The sequence below is a fragment of the Perca flavescens genome, chromosome 21 (assembly GCF_004354835.1).
Source record: "Perca flavescens isolate YP-PL-M2 chromosome 21, PFLA_1.0, whole genome shotgun sequence".
Taxonomy (NCBI): Eukaryota; Metazoa; Chordata; class Actinopteri; order Perciformes; family Percidae; genus Perca; species Perca flavescens.
Genome location: NC_041351.1, coordinates 15,995,936 through 16,013,994, shown reverse-complemented (window position 1 = coordinate 16,013,994; position 18,059 = coordinate 15,995,936). Strand labels below are relative to the sequence as shown.

General features: G+C 40.9%; 1 protein-coding gene across 9 annotated transcripts; it reads right to left on the bottom strand.

The window, feature by feature from the left end:
- Positions 1–368: 368 nt before the first annotated feature.
- Positions 369–17,305, bottom strand: brsk1a (BR serine/threonine kinase 1a). Of its 9 annotated transcripts, none has more exons than XM_028568630.1 (19): positions 15,951–17,305; positions 15,740–15,834; positions 15,426–15,511; positions 14,822–14,962; positions 14,368–14,484; positions 14,084–14,117; positions 13,605–13,673; positions 13,321–13,467; positions 12,138–12,169; positions 11,787–11,951; positions 10,729–10,826; positions 9,705–9,858; positions 9,513–9,573; positions 7,371–8,010; positions 7,047–7,095; positions 6,786–6,909; positions 6,230–6,440; positions 3,481–3,570; positions 369–3,008 (listed from the first exon to the last, which is right to left on the bottom strand). In XM_028568630.1, exons 1-19 carry the CDS (start codon positions 16,033–16,035, stop codon positions 2,797–2,799), a joined length of 2,610 nt encoding a protein of 869 aa, XP_028424431.1. In that variant the 5' UTR covers positions 16,036–17,305; the 3' UTR covers positions 369–2,796. The 9 variants fall into 9 exon arrangements, with proteins under 9 accessions (XP_028424431.1, XP_028424434.1, XP_028424433.1 ...); XM_028568633.1 differs by having other exon boundaries at positions 369–2,996; XM_028568632.1 differs by having other exon boundaries at positions 7,380–8,010.
- Positions 17,306–18,059: the final 754 nt, after the last annotated feature.

Here is an 18,059-nt window from a genome sequence, read left to right as displayed (position 1 = left end):
TTCTCGTCCTGACACAAAAAAACGAAACTTTCACTCAGTCCATTTACAATTTTTTTTTTTACTTTCAACTTCTCACAGTCTTGAAAGCTCTGAAAAACTCAATTTGTTTAGGAAACCTATAAGATGTGATTGACAGCGCGCGGAAAAGCTAGTAAGTAGACTTTTTCTCACTTTTATCTTGTTTGAGAATAATGACCATTTAGGTTTAGGTTAATGTTGTGATTATTATAGTATTTGATATTATAGCAAATACTACAATAATGTTTGCATCTAAGGCTTTACCTTTTTCGGCATTAGTGCAAAGTAAAAGAAACAGCCACGTAAAATGAACATAAGCCATTTTAAACCAGAAACTAAATAGACACACACATTAATTTAGGGTTTATTATTGTAACCATAACAATGAGGTGGATCTCTCTTTATTTTGACCATCAATTCAACCATAATTGTTCTTTTTATCACAGGCAATTGTTATAATAGTGCACTTTTTATATTTAAATTATGATACAGACATTTCATTTTTTAAACACCTTATTCTACTGACCCTTATGAATGGAGAATAGTTTACAATCTTAGCCAGAGTTGGGTCAATGAAAGTGGAGGTGATGTGGTGATGAGAAAGATGAAAGTGGTGATGATGAGCAATCAAAGAGTGCGTACGGACAGTGAGGCAAACAACTTTGTACAATTTCTCTTTTGGTGATGGCTACACAACAGGTGAAGAGGCCAACAGACTGGTCAAAGGGACAAGGCATAAAAGCAAGAGATGATGAAAATTAGCAAGCATTTTAATGTGTGTGAGAATGCCTGGTAGGGTTTGGCTATGTTAGTTAATGTGATATATTCCTGGGTCAGTCGAAATCTCCGTATGTGATTAGCTCAAAATGCATCTGCTGCAAAGTTTTCAGCTCACTCTCACTCAGCCACCATCCACCCGTCTCACACACACGTTCCAGTTACCAGAGATAAGTGTGATAAAAGAGATGTAAGATATAAACATCACTGGAGAAGTAAGATCAGAGCAACTTGTCAGTACTGCTATAATGAGAAGTGAAATAGAACAGTTTTCTTGAATTAGCGCTTGATGAATTTTTGTTGGCATAAAATCTAGTTTGTAAACAAATACATGACACAAACAACCACGTGACCAAAAAAGTAAATAAATATAAATAAATAGATGGATAAGTAAGTGGACAAATATAAAAACCAAAACAAAATGCCTTTAAAATAAACAGAACTGTAGCACTGTGTATCTCTCTGAAAACATTCTGCACTTTTGTTGCATATTGTGCTGTATGGAAGACTGGTGAAAAACATCAACTACTGTAGTCTGATAGAGTGCTGGAGTAATACATGACTGTCCCGAGTTGCTACGTCTGCTTGCAGAATGGTGCGACTCTGGCGATGAGCGTGGGTGCAGTGATGGACTACTTGGCTTGTTGGTGAACACTGAAGTGAGGAGCATGGGGTTAGGAGACTCTTTGTTTGCTTCCCATTTTGAAGTCCTGTTCAACAAGGAATTGACATCGCAAGCCTTAGTCCGGCATTATGAAAATGTCCATTGATGAATTTATGTTGTCTTTTTTTTTTGTTGTTTTATTTTATTCTGAGTCAGTAGATGAATACTATGGCAATAGGAGACAAGCTCTGCGAGAAAGGTGGCTTCTGTTTGATCCGCGGGCCAGGAATGCTTTTCTCATTCAATCTGGGCACAAACAGCTGTGATGAGGTTCATGGAACTATTCACTCATAGTGTTTTTTTTTTGTTTGTTTGTGTTTTCATAAAGTAATGTTCATATTTCTGTTCAAATCAAAAAATACTTTTCTTCAGAGCAACAAGAGTCCAATGCAAAAATCTTAGATGCATTGTTTTATATTGTCTCTGAGTAAAAAGAAAATACAAAAGAATCACAACGTTTAACTTTAAAAGATTGCCTTCTTAAAATAAACTGGTAAACAGCTTCCCCTCTCCGCCACTGTAGAGTATTTTCAGTTACTGCCTTTACTGCTATCACTGTGCTACTGACATCCTCAAAATACATTTGTAAACAATAAATAAAAACTAAATAAAAAAATATTTTTTTTTTTCACATTCACTTACTTAGCTTACTTTGTTGGTTTTTCTTTACCTCAGGAGAAGACACTGCTGGAATTCCAGGGTGTAGTTTCTCCTGAGAAAATGCGGACGTTTTGTTCAGCTCATCACCACTCACTGAAGTGGGAGCAGGTTGATAACTCTTAGGGTTCATCTGCTGAGATACATCTATATTTCTTTCAGTATGGACTGGTAGTTGCATGTTGCTTGATAATGATATGAGCGCACTGGTTACTTTTAAGAGTGAGACCATTATTTCTTTTTGGTGTCAGATACTGTATTACAATGATATGGTAGACTAGCCTATCTGATCATTTCAGCATCCTTTAGCAGGCTGATTTGCTAACTGGCATGCACATTAGCAATTCAAAATTCCTAGTTTGATCTGTGAAGCTGTATCTATGATGGATACCAAAACTGCTCATTCACATATTTTTTTTTTTCATTAAAGGGTGATTCCTTAACACTTGGTTCTCATTTAAGGGTAGGAATCCTGGTGATCCAGAAGATCAAAAGAATGTTGAGTTGAGGAAAAAAAAAAAAAAAAAAACGTGATGGGGAAAAGGCTCAATCCTTGCTATGGTCAAGCACCTTCAATAACTTAGTCAAGGAAGAGTGGGAGTAGCTCATGGCTTGCAGGGATACTTGGTCTTCTTTCCGGTGTAGTTCAGGCATCCCGCTGCATGCTCTCACTTTCTAGCCTACGGTTGGGATTGGGTTCCGTTGGAGGACAGCAGTCGGGTTCTCTCCTTTGCCGAGCCTCTGCGTTGCAGAACTCCCCCGCTGCCGCCTATGCCTCCGCCATCTGCTCGGTCGCCCCACTCACACCTGTCACCCCCACCCTCGGAGCGCCTCGAGTTTTGGCGGGTGGGGGTCCCATGGGGCCGGCCATTCTTCTCATCTGGGAAGGGATCAGGAGAGGAAAACAGGAAAGTGACTCTCGACGTATACATGATACTACAGTGTCTATGGGTCAGGGCCAGGAATGAATGAAATGCAGGTGTGATTTAAAAAAGTGGGGGTTGAGCCTGAAAGTCAGAGGCGGCAACTACCGTTCTCCCTCTGCTTCGGCCACTGCAGGCGATGGGAGCCTTGAAAGGAAAACCGCTTGAGCAAAAGATTAAATGTGAATACAGACAGAATGCTCATGGCATAGCAGATAGGTTGGTTTTGGTGAAAACGGCACCATCCTCTTCTGTAAATATAGAAAAATGTTTCCAGCACAAATAAAGAAGTATTGGTCATGTAGAAGAACATAAAAAAAGATATTTCAAAAAAGAAACACATCAAAAAGAAAATTGTGTCATTGTTAAATACTAGTGCTCTTGTACGTACCGGTACCTAGAAAAACTCTAGTGGACATAAGTGTGTAAAAGCAGTCTCACCAGATAGGGCTTGCACCATGGGTTGATCATGGGAGCTGAGAAGCTGGGCTTGAATTGTTTCCACCACTCGTCTGAACCTGCGACTCGGACCTGGAGATGCACCACACAATATGATACTTGAGTTTGGGGAAAAAGTATTTTGGATTCATCATCTATACTTTCCTACATTTGCATGACATAACCCCCTGGGTGATTACATGTACTGGTCATGTGTTGGCCTTTTTTCGTGGTGCTGATGTGGAAGCAGAAGAAAGGGAAATCACTTGAGATTAGGTTGAGGAGTGAGTACAATACTAATTTACCAAAGTTTGAGATGATGTGTCTTATACAATGATCTTAAAAAAATGCTGTGATTGCAATATGTGCTGTCATCCTATAGGTTGGTGGCTTGGGAGGAGAAGCTCAAACCACCTAAACAACCAATCCTGTAGAGAGGTGTGAGCGTTGATGAAAGCATACCGTAAAAGCTATTCAAAATCCTTTGAATAGCTTTTAATTCCATAATATCAATGCATTGGGAACACTGCACATTCAATTCTAAATCAAAACATGACCAAAATTGATCAAGTTTGTGTTATACCTTTACAGAAAGTGAAGAAAAAGGAATATTAGGCTGTTAAAAAACAAATAGCAGTATTTGCATTTTTCTTTACAAACTCAAACATTTACTGTATAAACTGAAAAATGTCTCAAGGGTTTGCTTTACTCTGAATCACTGCACTAATATATTTAGTTGCATAACCATTATTTCTGAGAACTGCTTCACATTTGTGTTGCATGGAGTCAACCAACTTCTGGCACCTGTGAACAGGTATTCCAGCCCAGGACGATTGCACTACATTCCACAATTCCTCTGCATTACTGGGTTTTGCCTCAGAAACAACATTTTTGATGTCACCTATGGGACTGAGGTCTGGGGATTGGGCTGGCCACTCCATAACATCAATGTTGTTCATCTGGAACCAAGACTTGGCTCGCTTACTGGTGTGTTTTGGGTCATTGTCTTGTTGAAAGACCCATTTCAAAGGCACTCCTCTTCAGCATAAGGCAACATGACCTCTTCAAGTATTTTGATGTATTGAAACTGATCCATGATCCCTGGTATGCGATAAATAGGCCAAACACCACAGTATAAGAAACATCCCCATAACATGATTTTTGCACCACCATGCTTTACTGTCTTCACAGTACTGCGGCTTGAATTCAGTGCATGGGGCTTGTCGGACAAACTGTCTGCGGCCCCTAGACCCAAAAAGAACAATTTTGCTCTCATCAGTCCACAGAATTCTCCTTTGGCCAGTCAATGTGTCCTTTGGCAAATTTCAACCTATTCGGTACATGTCTTTTTTTCAGCAATGGGACTTTGCGGGGGCTTCTAGCTGATAACTTTGCTTCACATAGCCTTCTTCTGGTTGTAACAGTACTCACAGGTAACTTTAAGTCTTCTTTGATGTTCCTGGAGCTGATCATTGGTTGAGCCTTTGCCATTTTGGCTATTCTTCGATCCATTCGAATGGTTGACCGTTTTTTCCCACGTCGTTCAGGCTTTGGATGCCATTTCAAGGCATATGAAATCATTTTGGCTGAGCAGCCTATAGTTTTTTGCACTTCTTTATATGTTTTCCCCTCTCCAATCAACTTTTTAATCAAAGTCCGCTGTTGCTCAGAGCAATGACTGGAACGACCCATTTTGCTGAGTATTTCAGTGTGAAATGCACTATAACCAGCATGCACAACATTTGCTTCCTTCCTTCCTTAAATATGGGCCATAATTGTCTGTGTCTTCACAGAATCAATCACCTCACTAAGTGAACACAACACTGCTATTATTTTGAACATGCCCCTTTCAATTACAGATTCAATTACACAGAATGAGCAGCATGCATGTCATGACTGTTGAGTCTGTTGGTTTTCTATGACTCTACAACACTTACTAGTAAATTATTTGCCATGTAGAAATATCACTTCTACCAAAATATTTGATGTATGAGGTTAGTGATGTTGGACCTGCTATTATTCTGAACACAACTGTATATAAGTGACTTACTTCTAAGAGTGGTCAAATCTTTCCTGACTTCTGTAACTGGGTGAGTTGTCTCTCGCTATGAATATAATTTTGTATTCCTTGATTTTATCATTGCCTTTAACTCATCACATGCTTTGTGTGTTTAAATGCTTATAGTTGAATTTCCAAACAGTTTCAGGACCAAAACCATAACTATACTATTTTCAAAACATATAATTAATTTGGTAGCCCACTTACTTTTCAGATGCATCACTCCCAATGTCTACACAAAATTCAGTCTTAAAATAAAGTATTAAAAATAACAAAATTATGATTTCATTCAGGAAATGTCTGAATCAGAGAACAAGTAAACACAACTAAGGATCTGGCCAAGCATCCAGAGCCAGTTTTTTTATTTATTTATTTATTTAAAGGAATAGTTTATGAAATATTCCCGTCCTTAAAGGTAGATAATACAAAATTGTTACATAAGGCTACAGCCAGCAGCCTGTAAGCTTAGCTAAGCATAAAGACTGGAAACAGGATGAAACAGCTAGCCTGGATGTGTCCAACAGTAACATAACAAACCCAACGGAATTTATCCTCCCTTATACTGTAACTCTCTGTACTTCCCCAAAATGCCAAACTTTTATTTAAAGTAAGTACAACCAAAACTACTTACAAAATGTTAATAAAGTTTAATTCAATTCCCAATTGAAAGGGTTAAATGTCCGCTCCACTTGCCTGAAATGAGGGTGAACGTCACGCTGTAGATTCCCGTCTCCCTCCTGCCTTCCCTCTCGGTCCTCTCCCTGTCTCGCTCCCTCTCGCCTTCGGAGAAAGCAATGTCCACCTGGAACTTGACGGGCTTCTGGAAGACAGAGGGACCGCCGGAGGACTTGTACTCGGCTCGAAAGCTGGTCTGGGAGAGAACGCTGTGACTGAGTGACGGGATCTGTGTGGTGGGGAGACAGAGAAGAAGCAGAGAGACCGACAGACTTACGAGGCGGGAGAGGTACGGGGGCCAACGTGAGTATAGGGAGACAAAGGGTGAGGGTGAGGGTGAGGGTAAGGAGAAGAGAGAAAGAGTGAGCCATTGGTAAAAGCAAAGTGATCCATCAACATGCCACGAATGAGCAAGACTGAAATAAAGAGAAAAGTGAAATAATGAAAGAAAGGAAGTGCGTACAGTATGAGAGTGCGTGTGAAGTCCTTACAGCTTTGCCAGTGAGAGCCATGCTTTCTACAAACGAGCTTTGATAGTGAGAGGCGCGAAAGACAGACCACATCAGATACTCACGGACAGGAAGGCGTGGACAATGTCGGCTTTGACAGAACTCAGAGGTTTGTCTCTGATCACCACAAAGATCTGCTCCTCCTTCTCCAAGCCAATGAAGTTCCCAAACCACGACTTCTTAGCCAGCCTGGTAGCCAAACAAAAAAATATACAGTAGGAGCAAATACACGGAGCCATAGAAAACATCCAAGAGCAGAGACACACCGCTTTAGAGAGTGAAAACAAGTGACACCTCAGCAATTTATCTCAAGGAGTGTGACTTACTCAGGGCTGGATTCTGGTGTTAGACTGGACATGTCTTCTGATGTAGGAACTGAAAGAGACAACTCACTATTAAAATGAAAATTTGTGTACACAATTAGATCTTTAGCTGGAAGCCAGAAGAAAGTAATATTTGAGATATAATCCATTACCATTATAAAGGGTCTGGTATACTGTATGCTAAAACAGAAAATTGATGTTTTACCAGTGTAAGAATGGAGGAAACCTTTTGAAACTAATGCCCAACTTCAGTTTAGTTGTCCTATACAGATATTAGTGCATCGGAAGAAATAAAATGAAACGAGCATAATATTAAGGTGAACGTACCAAACTCACCTTGCAGTTTACGGCGATGGAAACGAGGTGAGCCCAGCAGGTTGTTCTTGAAAGAATTGAGGCGAGTCCTCCAGTGGGCAGAGCTGCTGGCTGCCATGCCGCTTCCCCCTCCTGGGCTGGAGGGTGGGGTCAGCGACAGCGAGCCCACCCCTCCCCCTCCCTCCGCCCGCGAGGAGGATGAGGATGAGGAAGAGGAGGGCGGGGTAGAGGAGGGGTGGTGAGGGTGGTGGACAGGGGTGCCCAAGGGTGTGGGCAACGGAGAGCCTTGGGGAGTGACCTGCGGCACAGAGTGGGTAGAGTTTGGGTAGAAGCTCTTAGTCACTGACTTTAGGACAGAGGACGACGGGAAGAAGAAACGAGGGATGGGTGACAGGAGCGAAGAAGGGGAGGGTGAGCGGGAGGATGGGTTGTGCAGAGGCAAGGACTTGATGGGCTGCAGATGGGGTCGGTCGGCCGGTCCTTTGGTGGGCAGGGTCTGGGTCTTTGGGTTGGGGGGAGCTTTGAGCTTGTCATGAGCCCGAGCTGAGCGAGGAGTAGTGGCGTTTCCCTGTTTGGGCTCCTTTGGGAGCGGGGTAGCGGTGGCAGAGGTGACGTCTGATTGGCTGAAAGTGAAGACGGGGCTTTGATAGGACTGGGGAGTGGGTTTGTGGGGCGGGGTGGGGGGTGGGAGAGATGGATAACAAGAAAGAGAGGGGATGGAACATGGAGAAAGGATGGAAATGAATATCATGCTTCGTGACAAAAGAGTGCATCTTGTGAGAAGTGAAAGTGTCAAATGCAATACTACCAGTGCTGTCTATAAAAGCTTTCATTTCGGGGCTTTAGTCTTTTGTGCCATTAGTATTTTATGTGAGTGAAGGTTTAGTGAGAGTTGTGGTTGTGACAGGGTTAAAAATGCAGTGACAAAGGATAGTGTCAGTGAAGGTGTTACTGTTTAGTTATTGCTGGCAGTTAAGGTTGATTCAGTCACCATCTATGGACTGTTTAATAATGTAATGCAGTTCAGAACTTGAGCAGACCAGGAAAGCAAATAACGCCATAAACAAAAATAAATCATCTAATTTACGGTTCTATGGTACATTCTTAACAACTGTGCATACAGCTAGTTCATGCATGGTGAAGAAGAGAAGTGATATGAAGACAGAATAAAAATGCCACACAAACCTCCAGTTGGGTGAGATTTAATCAGAGGATCTGGTGTTGTGATGATGTGTAAGAATGACTGACTGAGGAGCTTTATAAATGGATATTTTAGAGGGTTGTGGAGTGTGGTTAAATTTTTTTTTAAAGCAGTTTAATATCGGGGTAGGCAATACTGTCAAAAAAAAGTTGCGAAAGTTATATATTATTGGTATATCAGCATTCCAATATTGATAGTGTATACTATAATTAGTAACACATTCAAAATTACATGTAAAAAGCTATTATTGCCCAGTCCCATCTTACTGTCAGAAATACTTCAAAATCCCAAACTACAATTGGTTAACACAGTACCGTTATCACCTAACTGTCAGAATATACATGTCCTAAATATGAGCACAATGTACAATCTGGGGCCCAATGGAAATGCTAACCATGTTGAGCACACACATAGAAGATTGAGGCTTTAAAGGATAGGTTCAAAATGTTTCAGTCAGTCCTAAAACAATAATTAGGTGCCCATATAAACATTGAAAGAGTTTTTGCTTGCTGTAGTCATTCCTCCTGTTCATACTAGCTATTAAGATATCCCTTCTTAATATGCTTTCAATATAAGTGATGGGGGACAAAATCCACAATCCTTCCTAAAGCTTATCTTAAGCCGAGTTGCAGCAGAGGGCTAAAAACCCAAAGAGGCAATTCAATAAACGACTGTAACTTTCGGAGGCATTGGGAAGGCCAGTATGAACGGGAAGAATTAATACAGCTTAAAGGCCCATATGGGCACCTGACTATTGTTTTAAGATGGACCCCAAAAATTGTCCAAAGTCCTGTACTTGTACTTGTAAATTACAGGTAGGAGTGAAATAATACAAATTAATGTTGGAAATTTAATATTTTCTAAAGCATGCTTGCATCATGTTTCAGAGACAGTGCAGGTAATCAAAACAAAACGGTGTAGAGTTTGTTAAAATTTGGCCAGCAGGCCCTTACCCTGGGACTGCTGAGAGGGCTGGAGGAGAGACCGGTTGATGCTCCACTGACTGAGCGAGACCTGACAAACAGACCAGAGGTCAAAAGATTGTGAACAAAGACAGTGTATAGCCAACAAGAAACTGTGTGCGACATGCACTCTTGGTATGCAACATATGAGTGTGTGTACTGTATAAACATAATATACTGCACCTCTGGCTGTGTGCAGCTGTGTCCAGGGCCCTGCGAGGTGGGGTAGGGGACCCCTGTTCAGTAACACTCAGTACCTCCAAGCTTTTCCTCTCGGGGCGACAGCGGCCGTGGCGCGTCAGCATTGGAGAGTCAACACGCTTTCGAGGAGGGTCTGCTGTAGAATACCACCATAAAGTTATGACAGGATTTACCAACATCCAATAGCAGTTTAAAGATTATGTTAAAGCTGCATTTTTTAATAACATTACATGATATGTCGTGCAACTGCCATAAAAAAAAAAGATTTCTCTCAAAAAGATTGTTTGTTTGTTTCCCCTGAAAGTGGTATTGTTAAAGTGTTTCTCAAAATAATAAGACATTTCAAATTAAAACCTAGTGCTTCCTGTTAGTCAGAGATGTTGCTGCATCTTCATCACCCCGCTCCCTTTTATCACTTTTATTTTCTCTTTTGCAATACTAAAAAGTATGATTATGATGAAAGTGATTCTTTCCACAGGCTTTTGGCTCGCTGCATTATTTGTGACTGTGATAAACGTAGCTTTATTTGCACAGACAGAATAGCTGCCTTCTCCCAGTTTTGTCCCATAGAGAAATCTTGTAGATGTCCTGCAAAGTCTGTTTTGAATATCTTTAAAGACAATTATGTCTTATTGTTGGTAAAATGTTACACATGATTCCATAAAAATAAAGACCATAAAGACAGAACTAGGGAGGCTTTTTGCCCAACAAGTAGGCACTTGGGCAAACATTTTTGTCTGTCTGTCTTTCATATTGCTTTACGTTTTATTGCTAATAGAGGAGATCACAGTTACTGATTCTTAGGCTATCAGTGCAAAATATTTAATCCAAAATGTAATCATGTTTAAAAAATGATCTCAAATAATCGCAAATTCATTGGCAGAGGTAATGAGTACCTGTGTGCGACACCAGACACTGACTGTGGTACAATTCCTTCACAGAAACTGAGGCAGAGAAAAGTAGCTCTCGCCCTTGAGTGGATCCCTCCTGCCCCCTAATGACTGACCTACATCATTGCGCGGTGGCAAATCCTCATCCTCATAGCTGGGGTAGCGCTCTTTCCTGTCCAGCAGCAGGTAATAGATCATCTTCTCTTGGTTTTCTCTGAGAGAAACAGAGAGAAAGTCATCGGATGAGATGTTGAAACTTGGAAAGAAAGAAGAAGACGAAGTAGAAAGGAGCAATATGTGACTAGAGTAGGTAAGCCTGTTTATCCACTACTTTCCGCTAAAAAAAATGTTCCTGGAAGAGATTGGACAGAACATAAATACTCTTACACTGTTCCATACTAAGCTTTGTTCAGGGGTTGGATCCGCCAAAGGCTGCAGTCCTATACTTACTACGTCACAGCAACAAAACGCAGACCTTTTCGAGAGCAAACCAGCACATCATTCAAAGCCCTCAATATCACTTTGTTGTGACAAGGAGCACCTGACTGCACCATGACTTTGATATTTGTGAGGCTAGATCACACCGCTTCAGTGTATCCACCATCTTGCATGCTTTAACCCTGTGGCGAGTCACTCAACCTGATTCAGAACAGGAGTTTCACACGGCATGATGGAGAGGAAACCATATCCCCTCTCCGCTTTCAGACAGCACTCAAAATGTCTGTCCACAATACACTTGGGTCAATAAAAATCAGATGTGGAAACTCTTCAAGTACATGACTGAGTAACCAGAATAATAGTAACTCCCGTACACAATCCAATACAAAAGTCCTGAAATAAGTACAACTATAAGTATAACTAAATTTGTGCAACATATACTATTTAATTGTTGTTGACACTGTGAGAGGTGTTTTAAGATTTGAATAATCTTATTTTCTGTTTAATGTTGTTGTCCAGTTTACTATATTGTTATTCTATCTTGTTAAAATTATATATTTTTAGCTCTACCAACTGAGCTATGTGGGCACCCTATCTGTCCGTTGTAAGTAAAGCAGTAGTGTGTCTGTTACATGGCTATTGCATGGCATTATATCTAAGTGTTTCCATTTTTCTGGTCACTCAGTGTACAATCGGGCACTGTGAAACACAGTTAAGAGTTGAAAAAAATACTTACTCTTCGCATTGCAAATCCCGTGTGAGCTTGCCTCGGTCTCGGAAACAACCCAGCGAGTGCATGCTGTCCAACACATCTGGGTCTAGCTCAGTCAGGGACAGGATTCGCCTCACACACACTCGCCTGGGAGGAGGCTGCTCAGGACACGGCTCATTACGACCACCCCTGGGAGCCACACACACACACACACACACACACACACACACACACACACACACACACACACACAACACACAATGAAAACCACTTGAATGATACAGATATAGTCGTATATACGATTAAATCTGATGCATCACTTTAAATTACTATTTTATTCAACAGTGAGGTGTGTAAAAATGAACGAATACTCACAGATACCAGGCATGTTTCTGGATGGCCTCGAGCTTTAAAGGGTGACAGGGCAGATGGGGCCATTAGTTTCTACAGTCTGTTAACAGCCATATGGCCACAAAGCTGTGCTGGGTTAACATTTCACACCAGACACTTTTCTTAACATGCACAAGACACCTAATCAGTTCTGAATATTGTACATTATAATCGCAATGTGCATGCGTCCTTCTGATTACTGATTATTTATAATGCACCACTGTAAACGCAACTCTATCTCTAGTCTCGCATTGCCAGACTTATCTCGGCAGCGCTGCGGAGATAAGTCTGGCTAGTCCACACAACGTTCCTGGGTAGGAGAAAAGCGTGGTCTGGTTTATTGGCATTTCTTTAAACCAATCATAATCGTCTTGGGCGGCGCTAAGCAGTGGTACGGTGCCCCTGCAAAATAGCCTCGGTAAGGAACTTGTTTTGGTGGACCATGTGCACGTAGGGAGGCGAGCTCTGGAATTAAAATGGCTGTCGAGTGTGTGATGAGAATCTTACTGCGAAAAAAATAACCACAATTTCATTGTCAGTTCTAGCTCAGAGGATGTTTTCCGAATCGACGGGAGTTTAGAATGCCAACACAAAGAAAGCGGAAGGTGAGGGTCATCAGGCGGCACCGGAACTATTGCGTAATTGAAACATCGTCAATATAGACTACTATGTCTCTAATCCATATCAACTCTGATAATCAAAATGCTATAGATCCAGCCACAAAATGCAAAAGTAAAGACAAGCAGGCATCTAAAAAATGATTAATATGAAAGCAAACTAAAGCACTTTTCCACTTCAGTCCCCCTACATGTTGGAAGCAGGATTGTCCATTACCGGTTTGCCAGATCAGGTAGCGGATCTGTAGTTTGATTAGACATAATGACACATTACGACAGCGGTAATGGACAATTCCGCTTCCAACCTGTAGGGGGACCGAAGCGGAAAGTCCTTTAGTGTTGCTTTAATGACAGCAGTCCAATAAAGCTGCTCTCTTCAATCCCCATATATTCAAAAGGAAGGAATGAGAGGCAATCCCAATTCAATGTGGACAATTTATATCTGGATACAGCCTGCATATGAGAATTGTATAAATTCCAGGTGTTTAGGCGGCATTCAGACCCCCTGTCTATGAGCCGCCTGTGTGTGAGCACATCGCTCAGTCTCATACCGTGAGCCTTATTTCAGGGTTGACCTCAATCATGCCTTTGAGCAGAGACTGGCAGTCCGGAGGGATGAAGTGGGGCATGTGGAACACCCCGCTCTTCACCTTCTCCAGGAGCTGGCGTAAATTGTCATGGTCAAAGGGCAGGGCGCCCTGTATGAGAAAAGGGGAGAGAGGGAATAAAAGAAAGACAGATTAAAATAAAGTTGACTTGGGAAGTAAGAACTGCAAACACACAAAGGGGTATTTACAAAGGGATCAACCTCTAAAAACAGGACTAAAAGACTTACCACCAGTAGAGCAAAAAGGATGACCCCACAGCTCCACACATCTGCTCTCCGTCCATCATATTTCTCTCCCTGCCAAAGTCAGAATTCATGTGAATTCACTATTTCAAAACCAAAATGAGCCACATTCATTGATTGAATTCACTGAGATAATTTCAGCTCATTTAAGGCTTACCCAAGAAATCTTAATAAAAAAAAAAGAAACACCGTAATCCATTATGATCCATCATTTAGTCAGTCTCAGTCCAAAAAACATTGAAACCATGTTTTGTTGACAGAACTGGATAATATTCTTGTATGCAAAACAACCCAAGTGACAGCCTCTATATTCCATTGAGACTTTTAAAATGATTTTTTTATGACTTTAAAACAATTAGTGATGTGTTTGTGTTTAGTTCATGTAACAATGCCACTGAATGAATAATGTATTAACATAATCTGCTTATTTATATTACAGGTACCAACATTTGAGGAACACTTACCCGTATAACTTCAGGGCAAGCATAATGTGGTGATCTATAATGAAAGAAATGTGTTACAAGCAACATTACTATGTTTACAATTCTGGAAGAATTGGCAATAAAACTGGTAAGTATACACAGTATTAAAAAAAAGTCTTTAGCTTCTGTGGAAACTACAGTACTCTTTATGGTAAAGAATACATGATGTAGTATGCATAGATTTACATTGTTTCTGAAATACAAAATATGACCATTTTATGTGCGTACACATTATTTATGAACACCCTCACAGTGTCGGTACTCACCCACAGCTGGTCTCTAACAGACTGTCCCCCACCTGGAGGGAGGCCATGCCAAAGTCAGCGATGCGGATGTTGTTCTTTTCATCCAGGAGCAAGTTCTCAGGCTTCAGGTCTCTGTGACTGCACACAACAGGTACTATAAGTCTTCTAGTGCTGATTATGGCATTTCAGCTTAACTGTCACTGTTGACTCATGCTGCACAATCACAAGTTCTTCCACTAATTTATGACTTGATACGCTATCACAAAACTGTGTCAATTTGTCTAAAAGAAATTTAAGGATGATAAGTGCCTTGAAACATCAAGTCAGTAATAAAGAGGAATGTTTAAGATACATTTTTGATGTTACTGACTAAGGCAGCTTATGACTTATTATGCCGTGACACATCGAATTGGCATCAATTTGTCATTGTTTTAAGCGTTTAATTCAAGAACCATTGCTCTCTTCAAAAACCAACCAGATGGAATGACTGTGGCAGAAATCCAAAGCAGAGATGATCTGCCTGAAGAACTTCCTGGCCTCTTTCGGAGTCAGTCGGCCCTTCTTCACCAGGTAGTCAAACAACTCTCCTCCTGACACATGCTCCAACACCAGGTACCTGTCGACATACAGTGTGATTCCAAAAGTTCATCTCTAAGTGACAAGAGGAGGGACAAAAAAAAATAATAATAATAATAAAAACATCTAACCTCAGACACTCTTAAACTGTTAGATACCATCAATGTATGATGTTGGATTCTGGGACTCACAATATTGAGATGAAATCTTGTGATTTACCTTTTTTATGTACTCACTTTTAGCCAACCTGCCTGTCTACTCCAACAGCTGTTTTACATCAGTGTTAAAGCATTTTAGCGAGTAAGATAAATAAAAAACTTTTCAGAATAATTGTAAAAGGTGAAGGAAAAGTAAGATTAGAGTGATGAAAGCAGATTAATACAGTTCTTAGAGTAATATTTATACCCACCCTGCTCCAAAGTTCAGTATTCAGCAAAAGAAAAGCATGCAGACTGCACTGAGCCCAGTTGTGAGGCTCTTTTGAATGCAGAGAGGAAACTCACAGGTATTTGTTATTCTCGTAAACATCATGCAGCTTCAACACATGCGGATGCTCAATCAGTTTCAGAATGGCAATCTCCCTCTCAACCTGGTTAGAGAGAAGAGATAGATGTAAAGAAAAGGAGAGGAGATACAGTACTAAAGCAGAGCACAAGTGTAATTTTGAAGCAACAGAACAGAGGTTAATGTATACACTAATACAGAAGTTAAATATAGAGAATATGGAGCACATGTTAGTGGACAGAATAACACATCTTGCTGTATGCAAAAATAGCATTATTGTCACTGCAACAGCCTCAATAGCATCATACTGTACCTTCATCAGGACTGACTCAGACAGCTTCTCTCTGTTGACTATTTTGATCGCTACCTTTTGACTCGTAATACAATGGACTCCGAGCTTGACCAGTCCTGAAAGACACAATGAGAGAGGTGTAGAGAGGCAAAAATAAGAGACTGACAGACATCATCTACAGTATACATTTTTACATGAATTAGTAGTTTAAAATGCAGTTTGGTTTACTCACCTGTCTGTCCCTTCCCCAGTGTTTTTTCCAGTCGGTAGGGCCCAACATATTGAGCTGACTGACTTAGAGACAGTTCCTTACTCATACTGCTCTTACTGGAGGCTAATACACTACAACTACTGCACAATGGTTATTGCACTGTGATATTATACAGCGGATACAGTTATTGGTGGATACAAGATGGTGCTTTAATTAGAAGGACTATTTCAGTGATAACACTGCCACTCTAAAGTTACTGGGTGAATGTGTAAAAATGCACTGGAAAAACTGGTGCTGAGTTACAACATCTGGATGATAAATTCACATTGTTTATCTAAACCTGGTTAATACACAAAGCTTAATATTTGTGTTCTGAAGCACGGTAAACAGGTAACGTTATAACGGTGATATTTAACAAAAACAGCTTACTACCTAGATTAAAGCAGAGAAACGGAGATGATGGCAAGTTATTAGGCTGTTCTAAGCGTTAAATACTGACCACTACCCTAAAGATAAACATGATAAGTTAGGCAAAACTAAAGAGAATTCACTCCTGTGCATTAGCTATCTTATTCGTATACGTTAACTTACATGTATAACGTTAACGTTAACCATAGATATAACGTTAACTAGCTATATATGACAGATAATAAGGAAATTATCGCAGAGTAACGTTATAGGCTTAAAACCACCAGTGTTTTTCCACGTCTGCTGCAAAGATTGATATCCTTTGCTGGTTGAGTTTACCAACAAAACGCCAAATACATCGAGTGGATGTTAGCACTGAAAATAAAATCAGTGTTATTCTGTCTGTCAGGCCTGTTTTACAGGTGCAACAACATGCTATTTAGCCTCGCCGCCGCTCTCCCACACAGCAGCGAGGCTAGCTTTAGCTTTAACGCCTGGACCAACGGCCGTCTCGCGCCGCCTGTCAAAAAAACCGACACCTCCTGAAGTTTCTAGGCAACGCCAAACGGTAAGATTTATCAGACTGCATTCTCACAATATTTCGAGGTGAAACGCATATTCCTAGCAAAATAACCATCTTTAAGGTAGCCTAGTCCTCCCCCTCCCTGTCTCTCCCCGTTTCTACATCCCTGCAAGTAGCGGATCACAGCATCTTCTCCTCTCTCCTTTGGCGTGTCCTCCTCCCTCACCGGCGGATGCACAGGTACAAAAAAAACACAGATATCCGCAGATCAACCAGCACTATTATCGACTGCCTTATTCCCCTCCTCACTTCTGATAATAGTTCGCGCAGGGTAAAGGCCCCTGTATTATACTCCCTTCGGTTTTCTTGCCGTAAATCGATATTTTCTCTCTCCTCTTCCTTCCTTCGCCTCACTCGCATCAGCATCCGGGTCCCACTCTCTCTCCATCCACTCTCCTCTCGCCTCTCCTCCCCCGCCCTCCTCCTCCTGGTCATCTTCCTCAAAATACGCTTATCTCTGCATTCACCTCAGCACTGGGGCCACACTGTGGGCCCCGTGAGCAGATGCGGGCACTTCCCTCACTGTTATAATAAAAACATTTTTAAACATAGCCAGATGCAGGGGATGGGATGCTGCTTGTTAGGGGGAAATGATGCTGGGGTGCTTTGGCCTGGCTTCTGGCCTTTCAGAATCATTGGTGTCCCACAGGTGGTATTTTGTTTTCAATTTGACTTAATATGAGGTGTAAAATTTGAGGTGCAGCATAACTTAGAGGTGTAGGCTATACTTCAGATAATTTCATAGCATGCAGTTGTGGAAGAAGCATTGGGATCTTTTGCAATAGCAAAAGGAATACTCCATTATCAGTGGGTGAAAGTAACTTAAATGTACTCAAATACAATTTTGAAGTACTTATACTTTTCAGATTCATATTTAACACACAAAACATTTAATTAATGTGTAGAATATGATGCAGTTAAAGATTAAACAGCAGCCTTATTCAAATGAGCTCCACCTCGACCAGCTGTAACACTAAAACATTGCTTAATGCATTCATAATAATAAAACAATAATATAATGTAATGTAACAATGTGAAAGAGACCACTGTGCATAATGAGTTTTATTTTACTGATAATACTTTTACTTGCTGTAAACATGCAGAAACCTTTCATTGAAACAGAGTAGTTTTACATTATG

What these genes read in the sequence shown, in the direction of transcription:
- brsk1a (XM_028568630.1), bottom strand. Translation starts at nt 16,035, where the DNA reads ATGAGTAAGGAACTGTCTCTAAGTCAGTCAGCTCAATATGTTGGGCCC. An exon ending in CAGAAACATGCCTGGTATCT is followed by an intron (nt 11,952 to 12,137) that starts GTGAGTATTCGT and finishes TGTGGCTCCCAG; the next exon opens with GGGTGGTCGTAATGAGCCGT. An exon ending in ACAGCTGCACACAGCCAGAG is followed by an intron (nt 9,574 to 9,704) that starts GTGCAGTATATT and finishes TCTGTTTGTCAG; the next exon opens with GTCTCGCTCAGTCAGTGGAG.